Source organism: Acomys minous (genome assembly GCF_964271855.1).
Source record: "Acomys minous genome assembly, chromosome: 13".
NCBI classification, from domain to species: domain Eukaryota; kingdom Metazoa; phylum Chordata; class Mammalia; order Rodentia; family Muridae; genus Acomys; species Acomys minous.
The window spans coordinates 9,336,126-9,358,644 of NC_140495.1; the positions used below are offsets into that span (position 1 = coordinate 9,336,126).

Below are 22,519 nucleotides of genomic sequence, written 5' to 3' on the forward strand. Positions count from 1 at the left end.
ATAGTTATTACAACAACAATAAAAACAACAATAATAATTTCTTCTTGGGCCTGAGGGTGCAGCTCAGGGTAAAGCACACGCCTATAGTGCAGGAAGCCTTGGCCCTGAGCCCCAGCATACCATAACAACAGGCGCTGTTTTTGTAGAAGGTTACAGTGTTTCCAGGCAAGCTTACATCGGGTGGTCTTTGTTTTGCTTTGATGACATGGGGTCCCATGGAGCCCAGGCTAGCCTCTAATTCATTTCAATGACCTTGAACTTCTATCTCTCCTGCCTCCCCCTCCTGAGTTCCTTGTGTGAGGTACACACACCATCACACCCGGCTTAACAGTCTTTCATGATCTGTCACGACTGGGCAATCTCACAGCAACTCCCAGATTTGTTTACTTCTGGGGCTGGGCTGTTACAAGCAATTTTGTTTTGACCACTGCTCTCAGATCTGGGCCCGCGCAGCAGGAAGTGAAGAGCTAACTTGGCCTCGTGTTGTTCCCCTGCAGTCCTGGGAAGAGGGTTTCAGCAACATAAAGCCAGACCTCCAGAAGCCTGCATTCGGGGACAGCAACCCTGAGACCTGGGGGATCAATGACCCAGAACCCCAAGGGTTCAGGTCCACCTAGGCAGAAACCAGCTCAGGTAGAGATTAGTCAGAGCTGGCCTCCTCCTGCCTCACCCATTCCAAACCACACTAGGGACAATGGCCCAGAGGAGGCTGAGGGAGGAGTGTGTCAGATCGCCTCCAGTGAAAGGGACTGACCACCCCTGAGAGAGATTAATGAATCACGCCCTGTTGGGGGAAGAAAATAAAACAGCTGCCAGGAAAAACAAAACTGGAATTTCTTCTGTTAGGATGTGGTTCCTGTCACAGAATCAAGAAAGAGCGATTACATTGTGGATCTGTCTACATTTTCAACCAATGGCTGGCTGTAGGCTAGCCAGGAACACCGTGGTACAGGGGAGTGGGTGGGGTGCAGGTGCATACACCATGCAGCAGGTGTGGAGTTCAGAAGGTCATCTGCAGGGATTGGTCCTCTCCTCCTGCCTTGTGAGGCCTGGGAACGGTACTCAGGTCATCAAGCTTGGCTAGAAGCATCATTACCTTCCGAGCCGTCTCACCCGCTAAACAGCAGTTTTAAATGGGTTTACCCTTCCTACCAAGAAGCAAGAATCTCTGTGTCTTCTTTCCCACCCCCCACACCCCACACCTCTTACTCCCCCACCCCCACCCCCTGCTTCTGAGTCAGGCTTTCACTGTGTAGCCCAGGCTAAGAACTGAACTCTGATCCTTTCTCTGCAAGAGTGACAATCACCCATAACCAAGGAGCCATGATTCCTTCAGTGCCCTCATCGTAGTTTTAAAGCGCGGTTGTAGACCCAGATAGTGTATTGCTAATATAAGCTGTCCACAATGTATGCTAGCCGTCTATCTCTGAGCCAGAAGTAGTTTGAAATAAACAACCAAACAGGGTCTTACTACATAGCTCAGGCTGGCCTAGAACTCACAACTATGCGGCCTCCACTTCCCAAGGACTGTAATCACAGGTGTGTGCCACCATGTCTGGCTTTCTTAAACTTTTTTGCATGTGCCCTGGGCCTAAGAAAACACAACCTATGCAAAGAACACTAACCCATAGCAAGGATAATTGTTTTGTTTTTTTTATCTGCCTGGACTCAGTGGTGAAAAGACTATCCAAGCAGTTTCATGATGTTATCCGGAGGTTAAAACCAACGACATTCAAAACTCATTTTTTAACTTCCTAAACTATGTGACTGTTATTGTGTGGGCACAGTGTGTATTCGAGGTGGTACCGTGGCACATGTGTGGAGGAGGTCAGAGTACAACTTTATGGAGACATTTCTCCCCTCCCCCCCCCCCTCATGTGGGCTCTGAGGATTGAACTCAGATCCTCAGGATTCTGCAACAAGCTCCTCTGCCTGCTGAGCCATCTCACTGGCCCCTGAAGGCTCGGCATTGAGGAAACCCTGAATCTTGTGTCACTGGGGATGGGCCCCTCCCCCCTCCCTTGAAATCAGCTTAAAAATCAAGAATCGTAAGCTATAAGGACTCTGATTGCCTTTCAGGAGAATGGGGTCTGAGTCAGGTCTCTGACCGTGGGGCCTGACGTTCTGAATTGCCTGGAAATTCACGAATGAGTAACTATGCAAAACACCTGATAAGATTATGCCTGGGGACTGGAAGATCCAAATATGATCCGCAAGTATCTGACCCGAGGTCCATCCCGAGGAGCCAGCAGGCCTCTTCAGCGTGTGCCTCTATTCCTAGCTCTGAAGATGGAGAAGCTGGAGGATCCATCAGGTCAAGGTTATCCTCAGCTACACAGTGAATCTGAGGCCAGCCTGGGCTACAAGACCAACTGAGAGATTGTGACTGCCATATATCTGACATTATTGTGCACATTGGGGGTGGGGGGGATTATTTCACCTGTGGGGGTGGGCACAGAAAGGGCAGAAGGGTGAGAAGACTGCTCAGTTTAAGAGCACATAAGCACGCATGCTGGCTTGGATGTGGTGGGGGGGGGAGGGGGGCGGATGTGGCCATCCTCCCAGTCAGGTCAGGTTGCTGAGCAGACTGTCCCACAGCACAAGCCAGAGTCCAAGACTTGCCTGTCCAGAATCTCAGCGAGCGCTCTCCAGTGATGTCCTCACATGGAGGCACACTAAGCAGGAAGCACGGCCTTTGATGTCTCCTTCCACAGGAAAAGCAATCAATCTACTAGGCTCCCCCACCCCCACCCCCAACCTTCCCAGAAGCCAGCTCTCCAAGTTCCACCGCCTCAGGGAGCCCGACTTAGGCTCATCTGCCAAGAAGGCATCCTCAGTGTTTATTTTAGTTTGCTTTTGAGCCAGGCTTCCTCCTGTTTTTATCATCCAGGCTGGACTCGAACTCAGCCTCCCAGGGTTGAGATGACAGCTGTGCACTACCACGCCTGGCTCATGATGGATTCTTTTCATAACTGAAACCAGCATGGTGCCAAACACTGCAGATATGAGCGATGGACGCTGTCAGTCAGTGTGGCGGGCTGCCTGGGTTCACACTAAGCTCTTGCTGCCGGATCCCTTTTATCTATCTCCAGAGTAAAAGTGATAGGACATCTGTCCCTTCTTGTTGAAAACAGTTAAGGGCCAGTATTGTTTTGTTGGATGGAGTGAGATGGCTCAGTGGGTAACAGTGCTTGCCACCAAGTGTGATGACCTGAGTTCAAGCCCCATGACCCACCTGGCCCCTCACCCCACCAGCAGGCAGCCTTTATACCCTAGCCCCTCCCTGAGACCCTAGGAAGCTAGGGCAGTGTTGCTTACAACAGGTCATAGGGAGCGCAGAAATACTGAACTGAGGGTCTCATGACCCTCCCGCTGCCTCTGTAAGGGATGTAAGCAATCAAGTCCAGCTGGAATGTTCTTCCACAGGGAGCACATGAACGACCCATGATTGTGGTGGTTTGGCTTGGAGGATGGTCCTGTACAGCATAAGAGCATCCACTACACGCCCACCACCCATACATAAATGACTGAGTGAGTGCTAACTTCTTAAAAAGTTTTACTTGGTTTGTCCTCCTCCCCGACCCTCCCCATCACTGCAAAGCTGACCCTGCCAACGGTTCATGGTTAAGTTTGCAGTGCTGGGTGAGGGAAACCAAATCCACTGCCAGCCATCAGTGTGTAGGTTACCACGTGTTCTAAAAAAGCCGCTGAGAACTCAGAAGCAGGAGGAGGAGCTCTGTGAGTTCCAGGCCAACCAGAGCTACATAGTGAGAGTCAGAAAGGGACAGAGGGAGGGAGGAAAGGAGGGAGGGAGGGAGGAAGAAGGAAGGGAGGGAGGGCAGGAGAGAAGGAGAGACAGAGGGAGAAAGAAGGAAGGGAAAGAGGGAGGAAAGGAGGCAGAAGGGAGGAAGGGAGGGAGGGAAGGAGGCAGAGGAAGGGAGAGAAGGAGGGAAGAAGGAAGGAAGGAAGGATGGATGGATGGATGGATGGATGGATAGATGGATGGATGGATGGATTATCCTGCAAAGTACAAGATTCCAAGCCAGGCATGGTGGCACACCCTGTGTTCCCAGCCCTCGGGAGGCAGAGGCAGGTGGATTACTGATTGGCCAGGAATTTATGGACCTCCTGTGTCAGCTCCTAGATGCTGAGATTATAAACTGGAGCCACCACATCTGGCTTTAGTGTTTTCCATTTGAAAACCTCCAAATTCCTAGCCAGGTGTGTACTACATACCTGTAATTCCAGCCCTGAGCTAACGGAGGCTGGTGGCCTGGGCTACACAGTAAGAAACTGTCATGATGGCACTGACGAGAAAAGGGCTAGGGAGAGGGCTTGGCATGTAAAGGGCACACTCAAGCCTGAAGACCTGAGTCAAACCCCTGGGTCACCAGGCTTGGCAGCAAGCACCTTTACCCTCTGAGCCATCTTGCCAGCCCCTGGCCTTTTATTTTGTGATGCCGTCTCTTTAAATCACTTATGGTGGACTTGGACTTGCTATCCTCCTGGTAGCTGGGATTCAGGCCTGACACAGGGCTATTTTGTGGTTTAGTTTCTCAAGATGTTTCTCTTACAGCCGAGGCTGGCTTCATAGCTCAACATGACCTTAAGCCATCTTTTGTTTTTTGGGGTGGTTGTTGTTTTCTTAGAGACAGGGTTTCTCTGTGTAATCGCCCTGGCTGTCCTGGACTCACTTTGTAGACCAAGTGGGCCTTGAACTCTGCCTCTACCTCCTGAGTGCTGGGATTACAGGCATGAGCCACCGTGCCCGGCTGTGATGACCTTAAACTTTCTTTAAAATTTATTTATTTTGGGCTGGAGCGATGTCTCAGAGGTTAAGAACACTGTCTGCTCTTGCAAAGGTCCTGAGTTCAATTCCCAGCACCCACATGGTGGCTTGTAACCCTCCATAATGAGATCTGGTGCCCTCTTCTGGCATGCAGGTGTACATGCAGGCAGAATACTGTATAGATAATAAATGCATTATCTTTAAATCTATTTCACGTGCATTGGTGTCCTGGTTGCATGTCTGTGTTAACTAGAGGCACAGACAGCCATGAGCTGCCATGTGGGTGCTGGGAATTGAACCTGGGTCCATTAGGAGAGCAGTCATGCTCTTAACAGCTGAGCCATCTCCCCAGCCTCGACTTGGAACTTTCAGTCCTTATGCACGTGTCACCAGGACCAGTTTAATGGTTTTATGTGAGTGTGGTGCTTGTATGCATTCACATGGGCCTGTGCTTATGTGTGTGAGTGCATGCTCATACAGGCCAGAGGTCAATATCTGGCGTCTTCCACAATTGCTTTCCACCTTATTATCTTTTTAGACAGAATTTCTCACTGAACATGAGCTCACCTTGGCTAGAGTGGCTGCCGAGCAAGCCTGCTCTATCCTCCAACACTGGAGGCTGCAGTGCACCTGGCATTTGTGCCTCTTCTTTCACGTGGGTGTGAGGATCTGAACTTAGGTGCAACTCTTGTGCAGCAGGCACTCAACCCTGAGCCTTGTCCTCAGCCCTCAGGTAGCTTTGCATTTTAGAGATTTGTCTCTCTCCCTCCCCTCTTCCTCCTCCTTCTCTCTTTAATGGATAAAACCTGATACAGAAACCACTTTGATAACTTAATGAATCTTGGTGTGAACAAATGGCAGTTGACACACCCTACTGTTAAGTGCCCGCAGCTCTGTGTGGTTCTCCTGAGCCAGCTGACCTACCTTTCATCCTTTGTGTCTGTATCTCCTAATGAAGGGAGATAAAAGCTCTTTAGAAGTTTCCAGACACAGGCATTGTTTCTTCAGCCAAAAATCTGTAATTTCTCATTGGACTGTCAATAGCAATACTGAAGATGGGCAATTCCACTTGTAGCCTGCTGTACCAAGAGCAAATATCACCCCCAGAGACTGCACAGGGCCACATTCAGGCAAAAAGTGGTAGTGGGTGTGCAGCACTGGGTGCAGATAGAGTCTCCCTCCAGCAAGGCTTCATAGTGAGACCCTGTCTCAAACCAACAAACAAGCAAAATCAAGGGGTTGGAAAGATGCTCAGTAGCTAGGCGCTCTTGCTGCTCTTCCCCAGGCTAGTTCAGTTCCCTGTACCCATGTCAGTGGTTCACAACCACAACTCCAGTTCCAGGTGATCTGATGCCCCCTTCTGGCCTCCATGGACACTGCATGTGAGTGACATACACACACCTACACACACATATACTTAAAGGGGAAAATAAGGCTGAGGCAGTGGCTCAGATGGTAAAGTGCTCAGTCTGGAAGCCTGAGGACCCAAGTTGGGATCACAAACACCCTGTAAAACGCTAGACGCTACAGCATGAGTCTATAGTCCCTATGCCTTGGAGTTGGAGGCAGGAAGATCCAAGGGAACTTGCTGGCCAGCCAGTCTAACCAAACTGGTGAGCTCCAGGTTCAGTGAAAGACCTCGTCTCTCAATAGATACAGATCAATAGAGCAAGGCATCCGGGCCTGTACATGCACACACACATGCACACAAGCACCAAGGCCAAACAATAAAAACAAGCAAACATGGGCCGAGTGTGGTGGCGCATGCCTTTAATCCCAGCACTCAGGAGGCAGAGGCAAGTGGGTCTCTGTGAGTTCGAGGCCAGCCTGGTCTACAAAGTGAGTCCAGGACAGCCAGGGCTACACAGGGAAACCCTGTCTCCAAAACAAACAAACAAACAAAACAACAACAAAAAAAAACAAGCAAACACTTTAAGGTGGGCTGAGAGCCTGGAGTGGTAGGGCACGCCTGTAGCCCTAACACTTTAGAGGCAGAGACAAGGGGTTGCAGTTCCAGGTCAGCGTGGGCTGTGTATCAAGTCTAAGCACAGAAGAACCTAGGCAACTTAGCAAGAGGCTGTCTCAAAACAGGAAAGGGCTGGCTACACAGATAGATGGTGGGACTCCTGTCTACCACACAGGAGGAAGGAAGGAAGGAAGGAGGGAAGGAAGGAAGGAAGGAAGGAAGGAAAGAAGGAAGGAAGGAAGGGACTCATGTTTTCTAATAATTCTGACTTCCCCCAAAAGCCTCTCACACTCTGCAGTTTGAGTCCCAATAGCCGAACTCACTTCTTCGCCAACCATTTATTTCTACCTTCTGGAAGCTAAACTCACACCCCACCCCTACACCCAGAAGGAAACTGACCAGAGCGAGAAACACTCAGGGCTGAGGCTAGCCCACAAGGCGCTTTCTCCTTTTCTTGACATTCCTGCCCATTTCTTAGAATATGATCATGTTAGGCTCACCAATGGTGCCTGCAGGTGCTGGGGTCCTCTGTTGTGCAGGAAGCTCCCTGTACCCAGGGGATCCCTCCTCCACAGCTTCTTTTTGGTTTCAATTCTTTTTTTTTTTTAAGGTGTTTTTGTCTTTGTTTTTGAGACGGTTTCTCTGTGTAGCCTGTCTGCCTAGACTGTCTTTATAGACCGGGCTGGCTTTGAACTCACAGAGCTCCTCCTGCCTCTGCCTCTACAGTGCTGTGACACCACGCATGGCTTTGGTTTTAGTTCTTTTTTGCTAGATGGATCTCCAGTTCCCTAGAAACCCTCCCTTCCCACCCAACTCCCCCCCCACCCCCCCCCCACCCCGTATTGCCTTGGCTGGCCTGGAGCTCTCTTTGTAGACTAGGCTGACCTCAAACTCAAAGCTCCATCTCCTAGTGCTGGGATTAAAGGCATGCACACCACCACCACCACCACCCCTTGAAAAACCATCCTTTTTTTTTTTCAAGACAGGGTTTCACTGTGTAGCCTTGGCTGTCCTGGACTCACTTTGTAGACCAGGCTGGCCTCGAACTCACAGTGATCCTCCCAAGGGCTGGGATTAAAGGAGTGCACCACCACTGCTTGGCGAAACCCTCCCTTTTTAATGCAGGGTCATCTTGCCAAAGGTTCCTTTCCCAATCACTTAAGCTGTTTGCCTTCAAGGGGAGGGGATAAGGTCTCCTGTACACCCCATCCCCCCACCCACACCCCGCACCCCGCTAGCCTGGAACTCATTATACAGCTGCGATGACCTGATCTTCCTGCCTCCACATCCCGGGCACTCAGATTACAGCCACTGTGCACCACTTTAACGCTTCTAAGCTTGCATCCCACTGCATCCCTGGCGACTCTGATGTCATTGGTTTCAGATGTGCCTAGACACTAGGATTAAAGGTTAACATGCAGCAGTTTGAGAATTCTAGGTCTGTTCTTCTATTTTTCTATTCCTCTCTTTCTTCCTTCCTTCCTTTCTTCCTTCCATCCTTTCTTTCTTTCTTTCCCTTTTTTACAACAGGGCCTCACTGTGAAACCAAGCTCTCTAGACCAGGGTGGCCTCCAACGCACAGAGACCTGCCTGTTTGGGGATTAAAGGCTACCCGTATCACCATTCACAGTTTGACTTTGTTTTTCTTGGAATTCTCTCACTATTTTACCTTGGCTGACCTGGAACTTGCTATGGAGACCAGGCTAGCCTCCACTCATAACGACTAATTTGCCTCTGACTGCAGATTGCTGGAGCTAAACCTATTTTATCTTAAAATTACATTTATTTTAATCCAAGCATTAGTTTAATTTAATACAGCCACTTGCCTTTAATCCCAGCCCTGGGGGGTGGGGGTGGGGGTGGGGTGCAGAGCAGGCAGATCTCTGTGAGTTTAAGCCCAGCCTGATATATAAAGTGAGTACTAGGCCAGCCTGGTCTTCATCGTATTTCAGACCAGCCAGGGCTACACTGTGAAACCCTGTCTCAGCAGATGAATTAATTAGAATGATTTCGTTTACTATTATTGTGTTGTGTGGGAGAGTGGGCACATGTATGGAACAGCGCAGGGAAGGTCAGAGGGCAGCTGCTGGGAGCTGGTCCTCTCCCCCCTCCATGGATTCCTGTGGTCAGGGTTACACCCTTCCTTCCTAAGCTAGGTCACCACCCTGGTTTTTGTTTTTGTTTTTTGACAGGGTCTCATGTGACCCAGGTTGGCCTCAGACTCAGTGTGTAGCTAAGGATGACTTTGAACTGCCAATCCCCTTCCTCCCCCACCCTGGTGCTGTGATTAGAACGCACTCCACCATCTCTGTTTTCTGTGGCCTCGGCATGCGTTTCTCTATGTACAGCTTCAATCCGAGTTTCGAGACCTGTGTCACCTTGGATAGATGCTCTTTTGGGGAGAGAAGTATGGCCTCCAAACTACAAACGTACCACAGACCAGGTTAGTGGGCCAGGGGACAGTTCGAGTTTCAGTTTTAAGCCTGTGTAGACAAGTTTTCCGTGCTGAAATGCCAGGATGTTTGTTTGAGACAAGGTGACAATGTGGCCTCCCCTAGTTTATGCGGCCAAGGATAACCTGGAAATCTCCTCCCTCGTCTCCCATGAACTCATCACTTCCTGTGTTCAGGCTAGCCCGCTACCAACTGGGCTATGACCCCAGCCCTGTAGAACAGATACTGCCAGGGCAGCAGGCCTTAGGTTAAAGCTCCAGGCTCGCTAAGAAATTCATGGGTGCCTGGATCTGTCCTGTGTATATGAATATGGCAGACGCTGTTAAAGCAGGTGCGGGCACCAAACCCAAGTTTGGGTGAATTCAGAATCAACCGCTTAGCGTCTCTGTTCTCCACCCTTAGGTGACAGCTGTCCCTGCGCAGAAAGAAAATAGGCTACGTCGGGCCTGCTGTGTCCGGGAGAGTGCCACACAGCAGCAGGAGCTCGGGGCTCCAGTCTTTGCGCAATGACATTGGCTTGCACGTGGCGTGCCTGGAACTACAGTCTAGGAGCCCGCAGGAGGTGAACTACACATCCCAACATTCCTAGGGTAGGGGTGGGGCGACACCAGAGGCTGACCAGGCCATCAGCCCAGACCAGGCGTGCGCAGTGGTTCTTGGGAGTGGCGGGGCGGGTCCTCCCGGCTGTCAGCTGTGGCCCTAGGCGCCCAGGCGGAGTGGCGGTGGCCATTGGCGGAGGGGAGGGCGGGGCGGGGTCGCCCGGAGCGGCTACACTAGGCCGTTCCTGCGGAGGTGAGCAGCTTGCCTGGAAGGCACGGTGTGTGCAGCAGCGCTTCGGCTTGCAGCGGCGATCCAACCCGGCCCCGGGAGGAAGAGTGTGTGCAGCGGCGATCCGGCTTGGCCATGGCAGCGACGCCTCTGAAAGTGTGCATCGTGGGCTCAGGGAACTGGTGAGCAGCGGCGGGTGGGCGGCGCGGGCTCCGCCTCCAGGAAGCCCCGGTTCCGGGAGAGAGCCAAGGCTGTTCGCCGGCTGCTGCGGTGTGGTCACCAGGGTACTGCCGGCAGGCAGAGAGGCGGGCCTGCGATCGCAGGTCCCGGTTGGGCACTGCACGCACAGAGGACATGCCGGGGCACCGGCGCGCGAGGTGCCCCGCCCGGGTGGCCTGGGTAGCAGCGCGCACCGCGCCCGCGGGCACCTGTCTGCGCATTGGTAACCGTGTGGGCACCGGCCACTGGTCGCCACACTCAGGGACTTAGCAAGACACCCTAAGGGCATTCTCCATTCTCCCTGGCCAATCACCCCCGCGTGGGGAATTGGGAAGGCTCAGTCTTTCTTACTGCAGTTTTGATATTGGGAAACCAAGGCAGGGAAGGAAAAGAGGGTCCTTGCTAGCTGGGACAGAAGTTGTCCTTTGGGAGGAAATTCTCACCTCCTCTAGTGACTGTTTCCCAATCGTGCTAACATAGTGTCTGAAAGGGGGATCAATTCCCCACAGGCCTCGCTGGCGGGACTTGAGGGTCCTGGGAGAAGGTGTTTACGGAGCGTTGTGTCACCATAGAGCTGTATTTGACTTCACTTGTAAAGCTCTTGGTGCTTGGAGGGTTTTCAAGTCCTTCCAGAGGTTTCGATACCCTGGTGATACTTAACACTGGAGAAGTTGGGGTCTCAGTGAGTAGGAGGCGAACATAGTGCTTGTGTTCCAGACTTTTCCCGCGGCCCAGGGAGTTGGGTGAACAGTTGCGGGCCATCCTGCATTTCCTGGCTCCTGTCCCCTCGTGTTTTCCTTTGGTCTGACTCACACCACAGCTCAAGCTTCTAGAAGCCGTACAGAACAGGAGTCATGGGCACCATCTGACTGGTTTTAGTCGTACCTTTGAAGACTTGGCTCTGAAAGTACTTTTGGAGGAAACCTTAACTGGCTGTTTTTTTCCATTGCCACTGGACGGGTGGCCTCTCCCCAGGCTCGTATTGCTGACCTCTACCCTTGTGTTGGCCTCACCTTTTAGTTGTCTGTCTCCGGAGAGCTCTCCCGGCATGCCCAATTCTTTACCTGTTGCCTGGCTTATGCTAAGTGAATAACGAATGTCTGAAAGCGAACTTTTTTTTTTTTTTTCTGAGACAGGTCTTATTTCAGCTCTGGCCTGGTATTTGCTGCACAGACCAAGCTAGCCTCAACTCACAGAGATCTGAGTACTGGCATTAAAGGTAGTGCAAGCGCTACATGATGGAGTGTGTGTGTGTGTGTGTGTGTGTGTGTGTGTGTGTGTGTGTGTGTGTTGATAGAGATTGAACCCAGAGCCTTTTGAGTAGCAGTGAAAGCTCTACCAGCCAGGAAACTCCCCAAGCCACGCTCAATTAGCTTAAAACCATTCTGTTGCTAAGTTAATGCATTCACTCTCTGTGCTGCTGGGGATCAAACCCCAAGGCCTTGCCTATCCTCAGAAGCAGCCCCACTCCCAGCCAGACTCCAAAGTGTTTTAAAAGCCAAGAGCCTGGAATTCCAGGGGAACTGGGAATTCAAGGTCATATTTTTTTCTTTCTTTTCTTTTCTTTCTTCTTCTTCTTCTTCTTCTTCTTTTTTGTTTGTTTATTTGTTTGTTTCTCTGTGGAGCTTTGGCTGTCCTGGACTCGATTTGTAGACCAGGCTGGCGTTGAACTCACAGCAATCTGCCTGCCTCTGCCTCCTGAGTGCTGGTATTACTAAAGGTGTGCGCCACCACTGCCCAGCCATACTTTTCACTTTTATCATAATTTGCTTAACTTTTATTTTTATGTGTATGAGTGTTTTGCGGGCATGCATGTAAGTGCACTCATGTGTGCCTGATGCCCTCGGAGTTCAGAAGAAGGCACAGAATTTCCTGGAACTGAGTTACATATGGTTGTGAGCCACCATGCTGTTGCTGGGGACAGAACTCAGGTCCCCTTTAAGAGCAGCAAGTGCTCTTAACCACTGAGCCATCTCTTGGGCCCCTACTTATTTCTTTTTAAAGATTGGTTCTTAATATGTTTTTTGTCTTAGTTTGTTTTTGTTTTTTGGGTTTTTGTGACAGGGTTTCTTTGTGTAGCCTTGGCTGTCCTGGATTCACTTTATAGACCAGGCATGTTTCAAACTCACAACAATCCACCTGCCTCTGCCTCCCTAGCCATGCCCAGGTACTATGTTACCGTTAATATGTTATTTGCTATATAGGCCAGGTTGGCCTTGAACCCATAGAGATCTGCCAACCTCTGCTTCCCCAGTGCTAGGCTTAAAGGCCTGTGTCACTACACCTGATTGTTTAATTTCATTCAATCATTAGTTAGTTTTTTGAGACAGAGTCTCCCTTTGTTGTAGAGGAATTTTAATTCAGAACATGGCAACTCTGGCAAAAAATCACATCCTTCTATGTCTGTGTGGTCCAGCAGGAATACAAACACGGGAGACAGAGACAAGAAGATCTCTGAGTTCAAGGCCAGCCTGGTTTAGGGCAAGTTTCAGGTAAAGAAAAGTTTAGGTCCTTAATCTCAGCATTCAGGAGACAGAGGCACGCAGATCTCTTGAGTTCTAGTCAGTTCTGTTCAGGCAGTTTGGTTGGGTCAGTGAGTTGAGAGGCAGTGGCAGTGGAGTTGAGTTTGTGGGATTCAGAGGCAGTTTTTACTGGAAGAGTTTTACAGAGAGATGCTGAAGAGAGAAAAAGCCAGAGAATGAGAAGGAGCCAGAAGATTAGAACAGACTGCTGGAGTTAATTTGAGGCCAAGCAGAGCAATTCAGTGAGAAACTGAGAGGAAACCAGATTGAGTCAGTCAGCTTGAAGAGGAATTTGAGCAAGAACAGTTGAGTTGAACCAGGCAGCCAGAGCTAGAAAGGGCAAGCTTATTCAGCAGTGAGTCTCAGAGGCTGAAAACAGTCTAGGCCTAGGTTAGAGTATACGGAGGCTAGAAGCTCCCAGAACTAGGCCTACGTTAGCAGATGGAGGCAGTAAGCCTCTGAGATGACCATTACATGAGGAGAATAAGTTACTTTTATACTAGTTACCCCTGGCTGGCCTTCTACTCACTATAGTAGACAAGGCTGGCCTTGAATTTACAAAATTCTGCCTGCAGCCCGGTGTAGTGGTGCACGCCTTTAATCCCTGCACTCGAGAGGCAGAGGCAGGTGGGTCGCTGTGAGTTCGAGGTCAGCCTGGTCTACAAAGCGAGACCAGGACAGGTAAAGATACACAGAGAGACCCTGTCTCAAAAAAAATAAAACAAAACAGAACAAAACAAAACAAAAGTCTGCCTGCCTCCTCCTCCGAGTGCTGGGATTAAAGGTGTGTGCCACCATACCTGTCTTTATTTTCTACTGGATTTGTGTGTGTGTGTGTGTGTGTGTGTGTGTGTGTGTGTGTGTGTGTGTAGGGGTGGCAGTTCCTACAGAAGTCAGAGGACAACTTTTGAGAGTTCTTGTCTGTAGGCTCTGGGGATCCAACTTAGACACCAGGCTTGTGCACTTTTACCTGATACCCCACTATGTGCTTTTTGGTGTGCCACTTGGGGCGACAGCAGATTGCTCTGTGCCACCTAAAATGGGATTCCTGTCTGTCCTCTTCAAAGCTTCACATAGACCTTCAACTTGACTTTACCATTTATGATACCAAGGTCACGTCAGACAAATGTCAGCTGCCTTGCTGGCTCTGCCACTGGGCAAGCACCCACCAAGCACAGTCTGTTGTTGTTTTGAGACAGGGCCTCATTTAACCCAGGTTGGCCTTGTCCTAGATGAGGATGGCTTTGAACTCCTGCCCCTGCCTCCACCCCCTGGTGGTAGACTCACAGGCACCCTTCCTTCTCCTGTACCACTCCACAGAGGACAGCCCTTTCCCCAGTTTGTCAGGCACAGGCAGAAGTGGCCCGGCTCTGCCATGCTAGACTGAACTGGAACAAGGTCTGTCAAGTGAACTCTCTGGCCTTTCATGGAGGCTTGGCTGCCAGCCCGAAGCATCTTCCCTCTGATGTTGTGGGCTGTGTTCTTGGTCCTCTCCAGCACCGGGGGTGGGTGGAACTGTGCCTGTGACACAGCAATTGAGAAATGTTCGGAAAGGTTTGGGCTGGCTGCCTGCCTCCATTAAATACGGGATCAGACAGAAACAGCTGTTGGCTCCCCGCCGTCACTATGGCTACAGAGACACTCCAGTCCTAGAGAGAGGATCCCCACTCCCCGAGAGCTGCCCCATTACAGGAACTGAAAACAACAGAGAGGGGCCAGAAAAGGGCAGAATGCCTCACGTCTGTACCTGCTGCACATGAGAAGCGAAGGCAGGAAGGCCACAAGTAAAGGCTAGCCTGGGCTATTATAGTAAGTTCTAGACCAGCCAGAATAAAAGTGAAATCCTGCCTCAAAAACTATGGTGGGTGGAGATGGAACGTTCAGTTCTGCGTTGTATACACTCCAGTGTTTGCCCCTAGTAGGTACTGTGCTCTTTAGGGTACTGTTTTCTTTGGTACCATGCTCTTTAGGGTACTGTACTCTATAAAAGTAGCTTTTATTCTCTTGATATAATTGTTGTCTCCGAGGCTTATTGCCTCCATCTGCTAACCTAGGCCTAGTCCTGGAATCTTCTAGTGTTAGTACAATCTTCTAGGCCTGAATATTTTCAGCCTCTGAGAATTATTGCTGAATAAGCTCACCCTTTTTCTGTCTCTCTCTCTCTCTCTTTCTTTCTTTTTTTAGATTTATTTATTTACTATTTATACAGTATTCTGACTGCATGTGTGCCTGCATGACAGAAGAGGACACCAGATCTCATTATAGATAGTTGTGAGCCACCATGTGGTTGCTGAGACCTGAACTCAGGACCTTTGGAAGAACAGACAATGCTCTTAACCTCTGAGCCGTCTCTCCAGCCCCAAGCTCACCCTTTCTAGCTCTTTTTGAACTCTGGTTGGCTGGTTCAACTCAGCTGTTCTGGCTCAAATTCCTCTCCAAGCTGACTGATTCAGTCTGGCTTCTCTCAGCTTCTCACTGAATTGCTCTGGTTGGCCTCAAACTAACTCTAGCAGTCATCTTCTCTGGATTGTTCTCTCTTTACCTGCATCTAGTATGTTCTCTCTTCAATCTGTCTCTGTAAAACTCTCCCAGTAAAAACTGCCTCTGAATTCCACAAACTCAACTCCACTGCACTGCCTCTCAACTCACTGACCCAACCAAACTGCTTGAACAGAACTGACTAGAACCCAAGAGATCTGTGTGCCTCTGTCTCCTGAGTGCTGGGATTAAAGGTGTGTACCACCTCCCCTAGACCTAAGTTTTTCTTTACCTGAAACTTGCCTTAAACCAGGCTGACCTTGAACCAGAGATCTGTTTGCCTCTGTATCCTGAAATTACAGGCATGTCTGTATTCCAGCCTAATCACACAGACCTAGAAGGTCTTTGGACATGATCTCTCACCAAAGCAGCCATGTTCTGAATTAACATTCCTCTACAGTGTTCTTTCTTTAGGGTACTATACTCTTTAGGGAATCGTGCCCTTTTCAGAAACAGGACACTCAGGTGTGAGATGAATAAGGGCTTAGAAGATAAGATTCAAAGATATAAACTGTGGACTGGAGTCTGGCATAGCTTACATGTTAGCATTTTAAACACAGTGTTCTTTTTTTTTTTTTTTTCCCCTCTTTTTTTCTTTTCTTTTTTTCTTTTTAGAAGGGTCTTTTATAGCCCAGCCTGGCCTTGAACTCGGCACAAAGGATGACTTTTTTTTTTCAAGACTTTTTCAAGAAAACCTTTTTGTTTTTCAAGACAGGGTCTCTCTGTGTATCCCTCGCTGTCCTGGACTCACTTTGTAGACCAGGCTGGCCTTGAACTAACAGTGATCCACCTGCCTCTGGGCTGGGATTAAAGGCTTGTACCATCAAGCCTGGCCCTTTGAACTACTTTTTAATATGTACTGTAGGCTTTTATTTATATAACTGGTTTTGGTTTTGGTTTTGGTTTTTGAGACAGGGTCTCTCTCTGTAAACGAGACTGTCCTGGACTCGCTTTGTAGACCAGGCTGGCCTCTAACTCACAGCGATTCGCCTCCCTCTGCCTCCCAAGTCCTGGGATTAAAAGCGTGCACCACCACTGCCTGGCTATATAACTTTTTAAAAAAGACATCGATTTTTGTGGAGCTGTTTTGCTTGCATGAGTATCTGTGTGCCACATGTGTTCCTGGTATCCTTGGAGGCCAAAGTAATCATCAAATCCTCTAGAATTGGAGGTACAGACAGTGTGAGCCACCATGTCGGTGCTGGGAATCGAACCCAGGTCCTCTGGAAGAGCAGCAATGTGCTTAACCTCTGAGTCATCTCTCCAGTCCTGAATTTGAACTTTTGATCCTTCTGCCTCTACTTCCCTGTGCTAAGATTACAGGCAAACCACACTGTGTGTGGGTTTTTGTTGTTTGTTGGTTTGTTTTTATAAGACAAGGACTCAATATGAAGACCAGGCTGGACTTGAACTCACAGCGATCCACCTGCCTCTGCATCCCCAGTGCTGCTATGAGCAACACATGGTCCAAAGGCCTCCTTACCCCAGGCGCCTCTGCAGCTGAAAAGGGCAGATTTTCCCCTGAAAGGACTTTAGCCTTTTGCTCATTTTCAAACAGGAGTCGAGCCTTCCTTCCATATCTGGTCCTGACCACAGGAATGTAAATGTTGCTTAAGCAATCTTTACAACTAGTGATATGAGTTTTTATGTAAATAGTCTTAGAGCCACTTATAGCTAAGGTATAGCCATAACCCTCAGGCCCAAGTGCCGCCCTCATGCCACCTGACACCAAGGGCCGTGAACGATGTGTAGGACAGCAAGGTGGCCTTGGTAAGGTACTCGTGTCCTGGATGCAGGGTGGGGGTGTCTGTTAAGTAGACTGGTGACAGAGAGGCCAGAGGAGCCCTGAACATCCGTGGGAGCTGCCTGGTGCTGGGGTACTGTTCAACTGTCAATCTTGCCATAGCCCAGTGAAAAACCTAGAGGATCATGGGTAGGGAAGATGGCTCAGCCGGTGAAGATGCTTGCTGCAAGCCTGATGACCTGAGCTGGCTTTCTAGGTCCCACCTGGTACGAGGAGAGAACCAAGGCTCACAAGTTGTTCTCCAAACTCCACATATGCACCATGGTCTTCCCCCTCCCTTTCTCTCTCAACACACACACACACACACACACACACACACACACACACACACACACACACAAAGCATACTCATCTGGAATCCCAGCGCTTGAGAGATGTAAGTAGGTAGTTTTCCAAGACTTCAAAGTCAACCTGGGCTACAAAGTGGTTACTTGGCAAGCCTGGAGTACAGAGCATTGTTTCAAACAAAACAAAACAAAACAAAACAAAACAAAAACAAATCGAACAACACAAACAGGACTAAACATGCCTGGTACATGGCCTTTTGTCCAAGCAACTGGGAAGCAGATTTGAGTTCAAGGCCACCGGGGGCTGCATGGTGAGCCACTATCTCTATTTTCAGACACGTCAGTCCTAGAATGCGCTGCGTAGACCAGTCTAGCCTCCGATCCTTGTTGGTCTTCCCGGCTCTGCCTCCCCGGTTGCTGGGATTACAAGCATGAGTCACTACTCCCGACTTAAACATCACCTAGCTGCTGGTGTCAGTCGAGGGACTTCAGGGTGGCCCTGGTGAAGTGTGGTGGGCTGAGCAAAGAGCCCAGCAGATGACACAGAGCACTGGGACACCATCTCTCTCACCAGTCTCTTCAGTCACAACCGTAGTTTCACGCATACCTCAGAATACCTTTGGTGTAAGGATTTATAGGTGCAGGTTGCCCAAGGCCTGCTGCAAAGCAAGGGGCTGAGACAGAGACAGGGAGCTGGCTCCCAAGCTGTTCCTTAGACTACTGCCCTCCCTCCCTACATGGGAGGATGCAGTGTGCTTTGAGACTCATAGTCCCTTCTGCAGTGACCTGAGGTCTGTATTTTATACTAATCCTGGGTGATCTTCTCAGGGTGCTGGGGAGACCTGGGAAGCTGGCTTTTGTTGGCCATGGTTCTTAATATTTTTAACTACATTTGCTTATTTAGTTAGCGTGTGTGTGTGTGTGTGTGTGTGTGTGTGTGTGTGTGTGTGTGTGTGTGTGTCTGTCCCTGGTTGTCTTCCTCAAAACAATGTTCAACTTTATTTTGTTTTTGTTTCTCAAGACAGGGTTTCTCTGTGTAGCCTTGGCTGTCCTGGACTCACTTTGTAGACCAGGCTGGCCTCGAACTCACAGCGATCCTCCTGCCTCTGCCTCCTGAGTGCTGGGATTACAGGCGTGCGCCACCATGCCCAGCCAATGTTCAACTTTATTGTTGCATTTTAGTTTTTAAAAATTTTATACAGCTGGGCATGGTGGCACATACCTTTAATCCCCACACTCATAGGCAGAGGCAGGAGGATCTCTGTGGGTTCAAGGCCAGCCTGGTCTACAAAGTGAGTCCAAGGACAGCCAGGGCTCTCTTGTTACACAGAGAAACCTTGTCTCTTGGTTTTTTGAGACAGGATTTCTCTATGTAGCCTTGGCTGTCCTAGACTTGCTTTGTAGACCAGGCTAGCCTCAAACCCACAGAGATCTGCCTGCCTCTGCCTCCTGGGTGCTGGGATTAAAGGCATGTGTCACCCCCCACCCAACTAAAAAAACATTGTTTTTATACTTTAGTATATTTGAGAATTTCATACATTAGCATTGTCTTTACATCATGTCTACCCACCCTTTCCCCTCTCTAACTCCTCCCCTGTTCTCCCTACGCACTCTCAACATCATGATGTCATTCTTTAATCTGTTGCAAATACACATGCACTCATATATAAATACCACTGGCTGAGTCCATTTAGTGTTGCTCTTGTGTGTGCCTGGAGAGGACTGGTCTTCCCTCTCTCAGCGGCCACTAATTGCCCAGGTGGGGGCCCCATCCATTTATAGACATCAGCTGGTGGTGGTATTGTGCAGGCCCTATATGTGTGACCTTGTTTGTATTTAGTATGTGGGCATGTGTGTGTTCACCATAGTGCATGGATGTTGTCCATCAGAGGACAGCTTTTGGGAGCTGATTCTTTCCTTCCACCTTGTGGATTCTTGGCATCGCACTCAGAGTGAGGCTTGGCAGCAAGTCACTTCATGTACTAAAGCATTTCCTTGACTCCTGTTTCTCCCCTTGTGTTTGTTGCTCTGTCCTTGGCTCAGAGCTCACCAAATAGGCCTAGGCTGCCTGGCCAGCAAGTGCCTGCCTCCACTTCCCCAGCACTGAGATTACAAGTATGCCCCACTATGCCCAGCTTTTCTTTATATGAATTCTGGAGTTCAAACTCAGGGGTTTTGTTTTGTTTTGTGTGTGTGTGTGTGTTTGCTTGCTTGTTTCTTTTTTTGTTTGTTTGTTTTTTGTTTTTTGTTTTTGTTTTTGTTTTTTGAGACAGGGTTTCTCTGTGTAGCCTTGGCTGTCCTGGCCTCACTTTGTAGACCAGGCTGCCCTCAAACTCACAGCAATCGCCTGCCTCTGTTTCCTGAGTGCTGGGATTTAAGGCATGTACCACCACACCAGGCTCAAACTCAGGTTTTTATGTTCACAAGGTAAGCACTTTACCAGACTGAGCTGTTACCCCTGACTGCTTTGTTTTTGTTGTTGCTCTTTGTGTTTCCATGGTGGTCTTGCTATGGCAGAGACCGGCTCTGATCCTCTAGCCTTTTCTTCTGAGTCCTGGGATTACAGACATGCTGCACTGTGTGGGATTATGGGCCCAGCCTTTCCTAGATTCATGCAAACCATGCATTCCACCAACCTAGCCTGGTCGCAAACCCTTGATTTATAACTACCTGGCATCCAGTGGCATCAGGCCCAGGAGCTTAATATACAAATGGAAACAAATGTCTTGCAGCTGGCGTCAGTGGGGTGAGGAACTGGGCCCCCATTTCCCCTGTTTAAGCACCCGCCTCCCCCAAGCTTGAGAAACACTGTCCGAGGCAGTGGAGCAGCTTCTCCTTCTCATCCTCTGGTTGCTTCTACCTGGTTTTTTCCCCAGTGCTAGAAAAAGGAAGCGGTTTTCATGGGCTAAAAGCTACAAAACCAAAGAACGAGTTTCTTCAAGAACTGACCTAACAGCCTGAACTCTGGCTATGTGTACAGAAATGGCCTGAGCTCTGTCCTCCTTCCTCTAAGATTAGAGGGAACCTCTGTAACTCATGGGGTCTTTCTCCTTTTCTGTGTATTTGTGTGTGTGTGCGTGTGCGCGTGCGCACTCGTGCATGTGGAAGCCTGAAGCTGCTGTCAGGTGCTGTTCCCCATCTTAGGGTCTCCATGCCTAAGCCTAGAGCTCACCCACTCTGGACTGTCCAGCTACCCAGCTTGCCCTGAATTCTGTCTCTGTCTCTCATGAACTGGTATGTCAAATGGTCACTTCACCTTCCTGGCTTTACGCGGGTTCTAGGGATTTGAACTCCAATCCTCACATTCTTCCCCCACGAGCTGGGTCCCATTGTGCTCTCACCACTATGAGCGTCTTCTGAGAGTCTCTGTGGAGATGACACTCTGTGTAGAGGGCTTGTGTACTGTGCAGGAAACCCGGGCACAAACCTGTGATCCCAGCACTGGGGGAGTGGAAACAGAAGAACCAGAAGTTCAAACTCATCCTTGGGTCCTCAGCTACAAATGGAGTTAGAGACCAGCCTGGGCACATGATCCTCTGTTGCAAAGGCAGGGTTGAGGGTGGGGATGGGGGGGGGGGTCACAGATGGGGGGGTGCTTAGTAGGTCAAGGAACTTTCTGTCTAGAAAACCAGCTTATATGGTGTGAGAGATGGAGCAGAGCTTGGTGCTACAGTTCTACCAGCTGAGCTACGTTCCCAGCCACGTGCTGCCTTTTGTGGACAGCACCCTCCCACTGCGGGCTCCTGCAGTCTCCAGAGGCCCTGTCATCTTCTTCCTTCCCTTTAAGTGAAGGGCTCACATTGATTCCCCCATCTCTGTGGTTTCCTCTTTTGGTTTTACACTTGGAAAGCGTCTCCACACAGAGATCCAATAAACACTGCGCCAAGTTGAATTTATGCTGAAAAACCTTTTCACGTTTGTGTCTGATTCTCTGGCATGTGATTGTACTTTAAAAGCCCTTTAACTACAGAGAATCACACACTGTGTTAACCGTGGCTCTGCCTGGGTGGCCGCATGCGAGTATTCATAATGCTTAGGACTGAAGACTAGGCGGGCGGCGGCGTTCTACAGAACAGTCACCAACATCGCAGGTTGCCCGCTGAACCTCAGCTTAGAGCAGCCCTGGGAGGGACGGGGTCAGCTCAGAGCAGCCCTGGGAGGGGCGGGGACTCGGGTTGAGGAAAGCATGGTCTCATGCTCATTCCCCCTGCACCTCTTTCCTTCTTGGTTAAAGGAGAGAGCAGAGGCTGGGGGATGGCTCAGTTGGTAAAAGTGCTTACCCTGCAAGTATGAGGACCTGAGTTATAGCCTCAGCTCCCGTTAGTAAATCCAGACATGATGTAACTAACTCCCTTTATATATTTACTTTACAAAAGTTGAAATTGCATTAAAGATCTTTATCTGTACCTTTATTTTTATTTTATGTGTATGGGTGTTGTGCCTGCGTATATGCCTGTGTGCCATAAACATACATTGTCCATGGAGGCCAGAAGAAGGCAGCCCATCCCGGGGGCTGGAGATAACAGCCAGCCAGCTGTGAGCCCCATGTGAGGACTGGGAATCGAACGCTGGTCCTCTGGAAGAGCAGCCAGGGCTCTCGGCCACTCCACCCTCACATTTCCTCACTTAAGGAGTGGCGCACATCCCCCAGTGAAGGTCAGAGAAGGACCCTCGGGCGTCAGCTTTCTCTTTCCACCTTGTCAGTCCTGGAGCTAGAGCTCAGGTCCTCAGGCTTGATGACAAGTGTCCTTTCGCACTGAGCCATCTGGCCCACCCTCTAATCAGAAACTAAAGCCAAAGATCAGATTCACATGTGGGTGGAGTCTGTCCCTCCAACTTGGTAGACTCCAGCGGCTCCTTCAGTGGCTGACTGGAAACAGGCAGTGTTGATGAGGTACTGGGAAGTGCATGGTGCCTGGTGGGCACCAGAGCCATGCTGGCCTGTCCCTCCTCAGGCTGGCACACCCAGGTCCATGCTGCCTTCCCTCCATGCCCTGCAGTCCACTCTCTCTTCCTGCTTCTTTGAGACGGGGCATGAGGCTGGCTGGTAAGTTAATAAAATGACCTTGAACTCCCAATGTCTCCGCCTCCACCTCCTCCCAAGTGCTAGCATTACAAGTGTGCGCCACCGTACCTAGTTTAGTGGTACTGAGGGTGACGGCCAGGACTTCAC

The 22,519-nt window shown here is 49.8% G+C and overlaps 1 protein-coding gene across 1 annotated transcript in view; it reads left to right on the top strand.

Annotated features, from left to right (window-relative positions):
- The first annotated feature begins 9,927 nt into the window (after nt 1-9,927).
- Nucleotides 9,928-22,519, top strand: part of GPD1L (glycerol-3-phosphate dehydrogenase 1 like) — a 40,017-nt gene continuing 27,425 nt past the window's right edge. Inside the window, exon 1 of the mRNA XM_084754549.1 lies at nt 9,928-10,158. Within this exon, the coding sequence (XP_084610675.1) occupies nt 10,112-10,158 (47 nt within the window). The 5' untranslated portion in view covers nt 9,928-10,111. The remainder of the gene's footprint in view (nt 10,159-22,519) is intronic.